Below are 13,524 nucleotides of genomic sequence, written 5' to 3' on the forward strand. Positions count from 1 at the left end.
CAAGGACTTTTCCCATCTTGTGCTTTCAGGTAGGTCAGTCATGGAGTTGCACGTTATTAATAATGATCATTATATTGCTTTTATCAGAAGGAATAATACACAAAGAATTAGAATAAACAAAAGAGGCTAAAACCTCAAGGGTATTAATTTTAATATCTTTGAAAAACAAAAATTCCAAATCCAATTGTCCAATTCAAAAATGCCATAATACAGAAAGGGAAGAGCTGACATTTCAGTAAGAGAATTGTGAGAAGTCTTATTTTAAAAACCTAGGGATAAAGAACACCCTCAATGTTGAGTATTTCAGAGGCATCCTACTCTCTCAGAACCCAGAGGAAGAACAGAATTAAATAGCAAGACACTCTGGCAGAAGTGTTGAAACAAACAAGAAAAAGTTTTATTTTGAAAATACACTCTTTAAAGATAAATTTGGCTTCCATTTTCCGTATCTAGGTGCATCCAACAAGATACAAAAACGAACAAAACAAAACAACAAAACGAAGACCCACGACATTATGTACAGAGCTCTAAAATGAGCTGTGAATATCTACAAGAAACTAGCATATACTCTTTGTGAAGGGATGTACTGGTGTAGCTTTCTACAGTCCTCAGTCCTTGAGAAGAAGAGTTAACTCCCTGGAGCTGCAGGTGCAGCTACAGCAAGGGAAGAGCTGGGGTCAGTGAGGGGTTGGGGGTACGACCCTTGGGTGGGAGGCGTGGAGAGGTGTCTGGGGAGGGGAGCAGCGGCGGCACGGGACACATCCTGGGCTTCTCTAGAAGTCCTGCCGCGGGGTGTGAGTCAGGCTGTGCCGCCGCAGATCACAGTTTCGCCTGAACACTTTGCCGCACCGCTCGCAGCTGTAGGGCTTGATGTCTGTATGGGTGAGAAGGTGAGTTTTCAGATTACTTCTCTGATTAAAGGTTCTTCCACATGTGGGACATTTGTGTGGAGATTCCTGTTCAGATGTGAAGCAAGCAAAGGATTAATCCTTCACACCACCACCGCACCCTTCTCAATAGTTTCTGTCTTATCGGTATCACAAGCGTTAACCTAACACGCGCACGACAACAAAAGAGGGGACTTGCACGAACAAATCTGGGGCCTAATCCTCCAATCATGAGGGCACACGCGCAGGCACACATAGAGGCCCGATTACACTGATAACTGCCGGTGGCCACCGTGGTGGGCTTTGTGATTTCCAGCTCTTTACATTTCATCACCGTGTCACAGGCAGGAAAAGGAGGAAGGAAAAACTCTAATCCTCTCTTAAGGAACGACATTCTCCCGGGTAATAAGGCTCCTCTTTGCTGGAAAATTAAACTATTCCTCAATGTTCTGAAAACTACAAATTATGAGGCCCCTGGGAGAGAGAGCATATGGGATTTCACCATGCCTCCATTATCAAAATTACCTTTATTTCCTCCCAAACACGAAAGCTTTAAATGCAGGGCAGATGAGATGGGGGGGGGGGGGGNTAAAAACAGTTGAGTGCTGCTTTCCCCACTTCGAAAACTAAATCTAAACGAGCCTTTTAAGAGAAAGAGCCTGGCATTGAGCACCTTTGTGAGCAAAAAATGATAAAAGGAAACCAGCCATTGTTTTTAAACAAGAAAACAAACTTACCTGCATATGTAAAGTTTTGTGAACCGCTAGAGTTCTAGACTGACAAAATCCTTTCCCACACTCCTGACATTTGAAAGGTTTTTCTTTGGAATGGATATACCTGAAAATCAATATAAGGTTTCATTGAAACGGTTTTACACCACGGTGAGGAGTTTCTTTTGACAGTTACTCAAAACGAAGTCGTGAAAGGGCAAAAGAAACGGGATTCCCATTTATGTTTATAGATTGTATTTTTTTTTTCTGTGTAATTCTGTTTATGGTTAACCTCAACTAACAGATTCTTCAAAACATTCACCGGACGCCGGCTTTATCTACACTTGATCGCCCTCTCTGGCGTATTCTGCAGCTCAAAATCATGCCGAATGAGTCCTTGGTCTATACAGCTTTCTCCGGGACTGAAACTGGCCAAATCAGGATGTTAGGCAAGGCCGAATTTAGGAGAACCGATTTTAGCGAGTCTCTAAACAGCCGCGGAGGATCCCAACAGAAGTCCCAGTGCTGTTGAACTACAAGTAGAGCCCAAGAAAAGATACGCCCACCCCCACTCCTTGGAAGCTTTTACCGGATGAAAACACTTAGTTATAGTATTTCTTCAATTGCCATTTAATAATGCAGAGTTTAAGGTCGTGGGATGTGGCGGGGTGGGGACCTGTTTGTTTCTAAATTCAGTGATCTCAAGACCCCCCAAAATAAAATAAAAGGTCCCCTAAGCAGGCTCTGGGGCGCACCTGGGGGTGCGTAGATAAGGAAGGGAGGGAACCCAAGTAGAAGTGGCCCGAGTAGACTTCTAGAAATGGTCTGACGGCAGCTATAAGTGGTACCCTCCGTGGGAAGGTCTTTGGGGTCCCTCGGCTTTACCTGTCCCACCCCCCACTGGCGACCCGGAGGAAACTGGGAACCGAACACCAAGACCAACCCATCATATTGTAGCTGCCTAAGACTGAGGAAAGGCCCTCCCGCATCGCAAACAAGGACGCAGCGAGAGACAGCAGAGGAAAAAGGTAAATGCTGGGGGTTAGCAGCAGCTGGCCAGGGAGGGGCTTTGGGCAATATATTCTGGTTTAGAGGGGATTTTGGTGACACTTGGGACTGTCTATCAGGACTCGGTATTCTGGACAAGGTCGACTTCCCTTCCCAGGCCAACCTCTTATCCCACCTCACCTGTGATCCCGCAGATGATCTTGCCTCCGGAAGGCCTTGTGGCAGATGTCACACGTATACGGCCTCTCGTCCGTGTGGGTCCTCTCGTGGATCAGCAAGTTGTAGGATTTGGTAAAGTGTCTGCCGCAAAACTTGCAGATAAACTCTTTTTTCGTTTTGGAGGGCAACCTCCCTCTGGAGGGCTTTCTGTCCGGAGTCAATTTACTGAGCCCCGAGATGGGGCTACCCAGCCCCGGGCTCAGCTTGGTCAGGTCTCCCATCTTAGGGGGATCCTCTTGCGTGGCGGCCACGGCCAAGTTGGCAAAGTCAAAACGGGGCCGGTCCTTGTGCAGGGCTGGGAGGACGTGGGCAATGGCCCCCTGCTTGGGGTGGAAGAGGTGGGTGGTAAAGGGCAGAGCCGGGAAGGGGAAGCGCGCGTCCACGAGGCCCTGCGCCGCCGCCATCTCGGCGATGGTGGAGCGGGTGATCTCGTGCACGTTGGGGTACCCCAGCGTCCAGTGGTTCATGTGCATGGTCTGCACGGCGCTGAGGCCGTACAAGCCCTGCAGGTGGTCCACGGCGGCGGGGAAGGTGTTCACGGCCTGCAGGAAGGAGTAATTGGTGAGCTGCAGCGACGGGTGGAGCGGGATGGGCGCCGGCAGGGCCTTGCTCCCCATGTTCCCGGGCGCTGGGGGGCGGAGGGAGCCGCCCCTTTCTTCCAGGACTCAGAGGCAGGTGGGCGTGGGGGCTCCGGCGAGAACCCAGAGAGACAACGGCACGCAGAGAAAACCCTAAAAATGGCAGGGGAAGAGAGGGGGAGAGTTGTGACTATTACCCGAGCCGGCTCGGCCTGCCCTTTGGCGCCGACGCGGGTTAGCACACCTTCCTTCAGAGTCCTCCTCCGCACACTACTCCAGGGCTCCCAAAAGGAGTGGCGAGGGGTCCGCATAGCGCCTGCCGTCCGGGTCCGAACCGTGCTCAGCCCTGGGGCCAGGGAGTCGGGCAGGGCAGGAAGTGGCCTTCCGGCGAGCCGGGCGCCCCGGCGGCCCTGCCGTGGGCGCCCACGGGAAGGTGGGGTGGCGGACACGCACGGAGCAGAAGACCCAGGCCCCGGGGGAAAGGAAGGCGGCTGGGGAAGGCGGTGCCTCAGCAGAGGCAGCACCCAGTTCAGCCCATCCAGCCCACCCTGTCCGGCGGAGCTCGGGCAACCNGCCGGTCTCGCCCCGCGCTGACCTCGGAGGTTTTCTTTTTCCTTCCTCTGCCTCAGTCCCATTTATCAGCGGTGACGGGCCGCAGGAAGGAAAAGTGACACCTCCGGGGCCGGTTCAGCCTGGAATCGCCCCCTCCTCCTTCCCAGGAGCCGTCCCCTCCCACCCCCCACCAAGATCCCTTCCAGATGGTTCAGGCTCCCGGGGGGGTGGGCTGCGTGGTGTAGGATAGGGGTGGGTGGGCGGAGAACCTCCCTGAGGCCGGAACCCCTTCTCCCGGACTGAGCGCCAAGCTCTCGGGAGGCCGGAGCGGCTTCCCAGCCTGGCACTGGAGCCGCCCCTCCACCGGGGAGGCCTCAGGAGATGAGAAGAGAGGAGTGGAAGGGAGAGTGGGCTCCCTGGGGAGGGATACGGAGGGGGCAGCAGGGGAGCCGCGGTGGGCCGGGTACAGTGCGGCTTTGCCAGCCTGGAGGAAGGTCGTTTATCCGCTGGGAGATGTGTGCGGCCTGGGCCTAAGCAGGGCGCACGCACTCGCCTCTTTCTGCGCCCCCAATGGCAGTACAGAGGTCTGATTTCAGACCCAGGTTCCCCAGGACATCTCACCTGCATTCAGGGTAGGCCCACCTCTTCCCACTGCCCGCCGCCTTTGAGCAGCGGTGCCGCCAGCTCCTCAGACCTGGGCCTTGCCTTTGAGGGCGGCTCCCCAGGTGCGGGACTCACAGCTAAGTGCTTTCCCTGGAGAGGGGCCGGCGGATCGGTTAGAGCCATCCCCCTTGTAAGCCTGGCTTTGGAGCCCAGCAGGAAGGTGGGAAAGTCTGTCCAGTGTTCCCTCAGCACCCATCCCTTTACACGCCTGAATCTATTCTAGTGCGCTGTGAAGTGTTGCCCGTGGGTCGGAGGGCAGACTTGTGAGACCGCGCTAATGACACAGCGCTCTGACAAGGCAGAATTTGGTCGCTGCAGTGAGGCCCACACCTTCTCTCCCTCCTCCTCTGTTTGGAATGCTCAGAGACAGGGATTTATTAATGAACCGCTTCTGCCTGGTGGTATTCGGTCTGGGAGTTCAGACTGGGGGTTAATGAGAGGTGTGGTCAGAGGGTCTCAGTCAGACCATTCAACCGAAACTGTAAACCTCCATTAGTAATAAACTTTCCCACCACAAATCACGATTCATTTTTGTTCAGTGGCAACCCTCAAGCCCTCCTAGAAAGGCACGGAAAAAGGATTCTACTAATATCCCTTGTAGTCTGAGTAGTTCCTTTTCCACTGAAAATAATAAATTACATGTGTATTTCCTTCTTTTTGTGTAATGAGGATTTTCCAGAGACTCAAAATATTATTTTCCCTCTAGTGTTAAAAAGTGGTCTCCCCCATAGAGAGGAAACTGAAATTATTATTTGGGTGTATTCCCAGACTAGATTTCTTAGAAATAAATACAGGAGGCAAAGTACAACTCCCACCACTGTTATGGGGGGGAGGGGATGTTGTCAACTGAAGGAATATCACCACCTGTAATTTCCACTTCAAATGCACAAAGTGAAATCTGCCATAAACATTACACATTAATTCTGCCAGCAAAAAGTTGAGTGCCATCTTTCTTCATTTTTCTTCAAACGGTTTGTAACACAAAAATGAGCAACTCCATTACAATTCAGCTCCAAAGCAGCACAAAAGTGCTATTTCACAGTAAGATTTGATTTTAATTTGTAGGACAGTTTCTTCATAGAAGAAGAGCAAACCAGTGGTGACTTCCACCCTTTTACAAACATACCAACTCTAAATAGCCACCAAACACTTTTGCCATAAATAATCAGGGAATTTGGATTTCCACTCTCCCACTGAGTTGCTGGAAATATATGTCAAAAGATGTTTTAAGTCAGTGAAGAGATCTAAAATACTTTCGTTTTGTCTGGAGTTGAGCATGTAGTTCCCACACCGAGCTTCAAGCAATAACAGAGGTCATCATCCTCTGCTGTCATTTCTCCACTACCCTTTTTCGGACCACTGGTTACTTTTGATTTTACAAGGAAAGAACCAGTGAAAAACAAATATTTCGGTGAAGCTGAGACTAATTTTCTTTTATCAGTCTTCTTCACAGTGATTTCCAGGCATGTACAGAGTTTTGTAAAATTTAATTCACTGGCTGTCAACAAGTGAGATGTGTACATACTAATTTCACTCCACTGAAGCTTTCAAAACATTGGAGAAAAGAGGTACGTGGTAATTTGATAGAGTCTTGCTCTTTGGTAATGCTGTTATTACACTGAGTTATCTAAAAATAAGACACAGTCAGGGGTCATCTGCTAAAACCTGTGTGCTAGTGTGAGAGAAATGACTGATGGATCCGTAGGCTTGCTGAATTTCAGCCCAAGCCACAATGGAATTTTACATAAATCAGGGCTATAGTCCTAGTAGCTATAAGGAGATCATTTAAAAAGTAATGATGATGGCCAGGCCGGATCAGGTGAACAGAGGAAAACGGCCGCGAAGTTCCTGCCCCTTCGCAGCGCCTCTGCCTTCCCGAGGAGTTAATTAAATTAAGATGCCTTCCGCATAATCTGGGTTCTGTTTCTCTGTGCTCCCTCGCTCCCCCTGCGCCAGCAATTTTCTTGTTTTGCTCAGGACTGCAGTTTGTTTAGCAGAGAAAGTAGCTGTCTGCGCCGCCGTTTCGCTACGGGAAACGCCAGCCCTCTTTTGTTCTCTGCTAACAGGTAGGGAGACGGATCCCCCGCTCCCTCCGCAAACACCTATTTCTCCTTCCTTCCTGTAATCGCCACGAGTCCTTTCTCTGTTGCTCGTACCCCAGAAGCCAAGCGTTTAAACCCTAAGGGAATTTGCCTTCTGTCCCCTCCTCCAGGACTGGAGGCTAGGAGGAAAATCAAAAGCCCAGCACAAGGTTGGAGAATTACCTAGGACTGAACCGTAACTTCCCTCTTGAAACGCGCTGGCCAGGCGGGCACGGCGGGGTCCCCGCGCGTCCGCGCTGCGCTGCCGCGGCTGCCCTGGGACGGGGGGACCACGAATAATACTACGGCACCATCAGAAGATGATGGAGTTTTATCTGAACCTACGCTGATCAGCTTTCATAAGAAGCCTTGCTGAATATTTAGATTAAATGTCGCAAAACAAAACTAAAAACAGCGCAGCCAAGTGTGTATCGCTGGGTGTTAGCTGGGAGTGGCGTGCCCGGAATCCGATAAAGTGAGAAACACAATGCCCCAAGACTGCATCCATATGATTTCTTTTCACGGTTCTGAACTTGGGGCACGCGGGACCGAGAATCTGAGCGTCCCCTACACCCCCTACACCCATCCTTCCTTCCTTGCTTTGGGCGGCTGCAGCCCCTTCCCAGAGCGGACACTCACCTCGCTCAGAAAGGTCCGCCTGGGCACCTCTGCTCAGACCCGGCCCAGGTAGTGAGGCGCACGGCTCGGAAAAGTCATTGGGTCCTCGCCGGGCAAACTTCTTCTTCCGAGCGGAATCACGGGAGCCGCGGACATGATCTGGAGGAGGACGGGCAGCAAAAACGAGAGCGGATCCTCGCCTTCGTCGGAGACTGTGGATGTGGAGTTTGTAAAGCCCGGGGCTTGCAAAGCGGGCGCTCAGCGCTCGCGCGGAACCCCGCGCCTCCGCGAGCCTGTAGCCGCGGACTCCGGGTAAGGTCGGAGCCTGCAGCCTCGCAGGGCCATCACCCTCCAGCGGCGCGCGCTCCGAGATCTGTCCCTGCCCGCGGCCCTCCCCAGGCTGCTCGCGGCCGGGAGTCCCGGGCTTTAGTAGCAGCCCCGCCCCCCCTTCGGGCGGGCGTCCCGCGGCAGCGCAGGGCCCTGGGAGCCTGGCTCCGCCTCCGAGCCCGGCGCCCGCTAATGGTCCACTCTGTTTACTTGTGTTTGGATAGCAACTGAGTCTTAAAGGCACAGGTTTGCTGGAGGTTTCCCTGTTAGAGAGATGAGCCGAAGGTGACTCCGTTCAAAATTCACACACAAGCAAAGCCCACCCCCTTCCTTCGCGGTGCCACTTTTCCTTACGCTGTTAGAAACCAAACAACTGGTTCTCCGCTTCCTGAAGACACTGTAGAGGAACCCAAAGGGCTTTTTTGTAGTTTTACTTGGCGCGCTCGCAGGATTAATTTCCACATCTTAATACGTTTAATATAACCATCTTATAGGGTAAAGGGTAAAGTCAATCAGTTCTAGATTGTAGAGTCCAGCACATATCACCCTTCCCTCAATTTTAAACACAGCTTTGTACATACTTTTTGTCAATTATGACTGTATCTGTAGTCTGCTTTTGCTTGCTGTTTTCAAAACGAAGTTTGTTTTTAGAGGTGACAATTGACTAATTTCGTAACCACCGCAGAGACGTATATGGAATGTCGCAGAAGGTATTTCCTCCAGTATTTAAGGTTTAATCAGCCAGTGTACATTTTATAAGCAGTTAACCGACTTGGTTAGAGGGGTGGGCATCTGTAACCCATTGGCGAACAATAAAGAATCCATCTGGAATGGGTGAAGAACAATCATTTTAAATTTTTAGGGGAATACTATTGTAGTTTCTCAAAACATGTACATCTTCATTCCCAGCCCAAAAAAAAAAAAAAAATGCAGTTCATTTTCAGTCTCCAGGAAACTTAATCGAATTTGAAGTGTAGTGATAAAATTTTCAGGTTCTTCTGAAGGTTTGGTCCTGTGTGAGCGTAATTGCAGAACCACTTCAGCTACGCCGTTAGCAGGGCGACAGAGGGGGAATGACACACTCATGGTAAACAGTCTCTTTCCAGATGAGATCTGTGTGAGCAACACTGAGAAAAACGCCTTTCGTCCCAGACGAGTCGCCAGAGGGGATTTGCGTTAGCCCCCGGCAAGCTCGCGCTTTGAGGGGCGCCTGTCTTCCAGCCAAAATGGTGTGTACAATTCAAAAGTGTTCCGTCAAAAGATGGTGTTGGATGTGCCGCCCCCAAGGACAATTACAATAATCTCGTCGTGCGGGGAAGTGAGTTAATATAAGCAGAAGACTAAAATTTGTCAAAGGTTAACCAGTGATTGGTGAGCCAGGCAGAAGCTATGAGATATTGTTTTATTAAGATACAATCCCTTCTGTTTTATTTATGTCCAGATGGATGGAAGTTTTCGTTTTTCTGATGAAATATAATTCAGGAATAGTAAATCCTTTTTTCCTTTCTTTCCAATTTCAAATTCTCGAAGGTTAAAAAGTGAGCTTGGAATAGAGAGCCAACTGTTTAATATCCTTCAGCATTTAACTGTTTAAAGTAGATTTGACAGCATGGAAGTAGCAGAATGCGTAGGAGTTCAGGGTTTTGTTTTGTTTTTGTTTTTGTTTTTGTTTTAAACAAGTTTTCCCTAGAGGGTTCTTTAGGGGGGCTTTCATTTCAGCGCTCGGTCCTGAGCTCCAACTACCGGGATGCCTGCGGTCCCCTCTCTCTAACCACCTCATTCCTTCCGCAGCTTTTCTCAATTTGGAAGATTTGGAGGGAACTTTCTCTTCTTTCAGACCCCCAGGACACACACTCCCGGGGTGGTGACCTGAAGAGTGTTCCTACGCTTTGTATTTCCTCTTCCAAAGTGGAGGCAACTCCCCAGCGGCCGGCTTCACACCTTCCCACCCTGTATGCGTCTGTGCACGGAGCCGCCCGCTTTTCCCGCGGGCTAGACAGAACTTCCAACTTCCCACGAGCTTCGCCCTATTTCCGCAAACCTCCTGGGCCCAGGTTGTTTCGCAAACGCGTTTACCTAGCCCACCCCAGCCTCCGAAGTTCCACAGCGTTGTCTGGGCTACGCCGGCTCGAGGGCTGCTGTTGCTGGAAAGGTAGGGAGGAGTCGACGAGACGACGAGTTCCGGGCTTTGGGGAAAGCCGCTTCGCGCGGCAGCGCCACGGCAGCCTCCGCGCCGGGCAGGTGCGCGCCCCAGGCCGAGAGCAAGCCGGAGGCTGAGCGCCGCGCGCACGGCACGCAGGGCTTCCCGGGCCGTCTCCGCGCCCACCCCGGTGGGGGCCCTTGACTTTTCTCCAAGCTCAGCCCCGGCGAGCCCCTCGCCCACGCCAGCGTCTAGAGCGCACGTTTTGTGGGGGCCCACCCAGGAGCAGCCTCGCCGGCCGGACTCCCCAGACGACAACGCCCCGCTGGGAAGACAGGCCACCCGGCCCTCGTCGAGTTGTGGGGTCCGGGTGTGCGGAGAGGGAAGTCCTGCAGCCTGCAGCGGCGCAGCTACTCGGGGGGTCTGGGTTTCCGAGTCTCTGCGCTGCGGTCCCGTTCTCCCTGCGCCCTCCCGGAGCTGCGCCGCCGATTCCCTCTGACATTTCCGCCAACTCGGTCATCTGCTGTCCTCGCTCTGGGTTCTGGGTTTTCGACACCAAGGACGCTTCCAGGGAAATGGCTAACAGACCGACAAGGGGCGCGCGAGCAGTTGCTGTTCAAACCCGAACTGCTGAAAGTTTACGCCCCCGGAGGACGGGGTGAAGGCCGGAGAAAGGAAACGCAGGCTTGGAGGAGGAGGGGGCCCACGGAGTAGTCCCCTCGCTCCCGCCGCGGCCCACCCAGGAGGCTCTGCCAGTAAAGCAGCGAGCAGGTGTCAGACAACAGTCCTCCTGGCAGTTGACTTCGAGCTTCTCCCACTCTGACCGCGCGCTGCGGACATCCTAAACATGTTTACCCTTTAAGACACAAATTATGGTAACCCCATCTCTTTTCTCCAGGAATCCCAGCTGCCATTACCTCTGAGGACTTGCCTCCCTTCTCCCCAGACTTCCTCGGCCTCTTTAGGGCGGAGACCTTTTGCATTTGAACTTCGCGCACTCTCTGCCGCTCCCCGCCCCCACCCCTACCCCTCCCGCCGGGAGGAGCTGGAAGCCCAGGTATTCTTCGGGCTTGGGCGCTGTGAGAAGGCCTGCGAAAACCTAGAAGAGGATTGAGGGCATTGGGCTCAGAACTGAGGGCGTGGAACAGAGACCAAAAGACTAAGAATCTTATCTTTTAAAAAAGTATGTTCGAGTCGGCGCTTTACACTGGATGGGTTGGGAAAGCGCAGTCGCGGGCTGAGCTGCGCGGCCCGCGGGAAGGGCCGCAGCGCCCCCTGGAGGCAAGTGCGGAGCACTACCTGGCGCGGGGGCCGGGGGCGGCCCCCCGGTGCGAGTGCTTAGCCGCCAGCGACCCCGCAGGCCACAGGATTCCTTTCACCTGCACCTGGGCCCCTCTGCTGGGGAGGAAGAGTCCTGTGCGCCGCAGGGTTTCTGGGGAGAAGGCCTTGACCTTCTGTTCAGTCGATAACGCACACATCCTTCCTGGCCCCCCACCCCCCCATCCCCGGCCCCNGCGCCACTCTGGGAGGCTCTGACTTCCGTAGGGCAGGGCAAGACCCCAGATCTGACCCCAACGCAGGGAGTTCGTGGGCGGTCCTGTTCTGATCAGCTCAGATTCCTGCAGATTCCAAGGCCTCGGACATTGTCCCTGTGGGAGCGTCAAGAGAGTTTCTTTGGGGACCGTATTAGGAAAGGCCAACACACTCCCCAAGACTTCTCCTACCCCATCATTTGAAGCCCTGTCGCGAAGGGGTCTCCTGGACGGACCGTGCTCTCCTTAAGGCCGAGAGCGGGAAGAGGCGCGTGGCGAGGCTCCCAGATCGCACCGGGAGCCTTCCCGGGACGGGACGTGGCGGAGGGGCGGTGTGTGCTGAGGACCACTTGCCGGTTCCAGCCATCCCGTCCCTGGGCCCGGCCACCTCCTGAATGGGGCCAGGGTGGTCTCCCTAGGTCTGGGTCCTCACTCCGCTTCGCTCGGCTGGAGGCCGAAGCTGGCGCCCTTCTAGCCGCTGGTGTGCGTGGCACCGAGTCACCGGGAAGGGGGAGCTGTCTGCGTAGGCCCTAGATCGAGTCGGAGGGTTAGCTACGTGGCCATCGCAGGGGTGGGCAAGCCTAGGGAGAGACCCTTTCGTAAGCCTGGGTCTCGTCGGTGTTTGGCTTTCCCCGGGGCCGAAGCAGCAAGGACCAGCGCCGAGGCCAGGCCGCCCCGCGATCCGTCAGCGTTTCTGGAGTCGCGTGGTGCTGCTAAGGGCCTGGCGCTTGAGAACCGCTCCGCGCCTTTGCGCGGCGCGCAGTCTGGGGAGGTCCCGCTGCGGGGCAGGAGCAGGGAGCAGCGTGGGTCGGCTCCGCACGTGCTGGGCGCGGGCGGAGCACCGCAGCCCCGAGGCAGGCGCCTCTGCCCAAGGGCCCAAGGGCATGGGCTTGGGCCAGTGCGCCGGGACAGGGAGCGCGCTCAGCGTCACCGTCCCCAGGGAAGCGGATCTCCTGAAGTTTGCAGCGACACAGAGCCCGGTCAACTCCTATGCTCCGGAGTCAAAGGACAGCTTCGAATTCAAGGTGCTTTTCTAACCGAGCTCGTTGGCGTCGGTGACTAAGCAGCAGCAGGACAAGACCCGGGAGCTTTCCGAGGGAGGCCCCCGTGGCTGGTTCCCCTCTGGGGCATCTCCACTCGCCCAGCGTGGGACTGCCGCAGCCCTCGCACTTCGGAAAGATCCTCAGCAAAGACTAGGACAGAATCTGCAAACCTACCTATTTTTGTTAGGCTTTCACTGAAAATACAAACACACAAACTTACTTGCCAACGCTTTTATATTGGGAAAATTCAAACGAAGAATCTTGATTTCCAATGAGCTCCCGTCGCTATACCGCAGTAAGCTAGCTGGATCGGAGCAGTTGTGCTCTCGGTTTTCTGTGGTCTGTTTTTTCTAAATGTCTTGGGTTGCCTTGGAGTTTCCAATATTCGCTGCACAGGTCGTTTGTCTGAGACGCTGGGATCCGTCCAGAGTGACTGTCTAGAGCAGCAGTTCTTCAAGTGTAGCCCAATAGCATCAGCCACGGCTGGAACTTGTTAAAATGCAGATTCTCTGGCCCCACTTACTGAGTCTGTGTTTGAACAAGCCCTACAGGTGATTCTGTTGCCTGTCAAAGTTTGGGAACCACTGACCTAGATCATGTTGGCATTGAGGACGTTCGTGGGTGTAGGGAATTTATCTTTCCCTCTCTTCCTCTCTCCCTCCTTGCTTTCATTTCCCTTGCCACCACAGACTGGCCTGGGGCAGCTAATTCATTCATTCATTCACTCATTCACTCATTCATTCATTCACCTGATTTCCAGAGGTAACTTCCAAGTCCTTGGAGATTTGAGGAGGATGCTCGAGGGATCTAGGCGCCAACCCTCCCTTCAAGGAGACAGGTCTGAATGTGTGGGCAAGAGTGAGGGAGAGAAAGCAGTATGGGTGCCTTCCTGTTTCACAGCCAGTTTTTGTTGTTGTTATTATTATTATCTAATATGGGAACCGGCATAATTTCAGGAAATGTCCCTGTTAGAGACCACACACCTCATCGCACCTCATTTTAGTTTCAGACCCTTTGGGACTCTTGACTCTTTCCCTTGTCCTGTATTCTCGTGATAGTATCTTTTTCCTATTTTTATCTCATCCTAGTGGTGCATACACTTCCTCACAAACCTTGACACACACTGCCCACACTCTCCCTGTCCTCTCTGCACTGGGTCAGAGTGC

At 53.3% G+C, this 13,524-nt stretch overlaps 1 protein-coding gene across 2 annotated transcripts; it reads right to left on the bottom strand.

Annotated features, from left to right (window-relative positions):
- Positions 1-422: 422 nt before the first annotated feature.
- On the bottom strand, positions 423-7,678 carry OSR2 (odd-skipped related transciption factor 2). 2 transcript variants are annotated; one of them, XM_077748193.1, is made up of 4 exons: positions 7,338-7,678; positions 2,786-3,555; positions 1,625-1,724; positions 423-874 (listed from the first exon to the last, which is right to left on the bottom strand). In XM_077748193.1, exons 2-4 carry the CDS (start codon positions 3,439-3,441, stop codon positions 800-802), a joined length of 831 nt encoding a protein of 276 aa, XP_077604319.1. In that variant the 5' UTR covers positions 3,442-3,555; positions 7,338-7,678; the 3' UTR covers positions 423-799. The 2 variants fall into 2 exon arrangements, with proteins under 2 accessions (XP_077604319.1, XP_077604318.1); XM_077748192.1 differs by having other exon boundaries at positions 423-956.
- Positions 7,679-13,524: the final 5,846 nt, after the last annotated feature.

Source organism: Crocuta crocuta, unplaced genomic scaffold, assembly GCF_008692635.1.
Source record: "Crocuta crocuta isolate KB4526 unplaced genomic scaffold, BGI_CrCroc_1.0 scaffold39, whole genome shotgun sequence".
Taxonomy (NCBI): domain Eukaryota; kingdom Metazoa; phylum Chordata; class Mammalia; order Carnivora; family Hyaenidae; genus Crocuta; species Crocuta crocuta.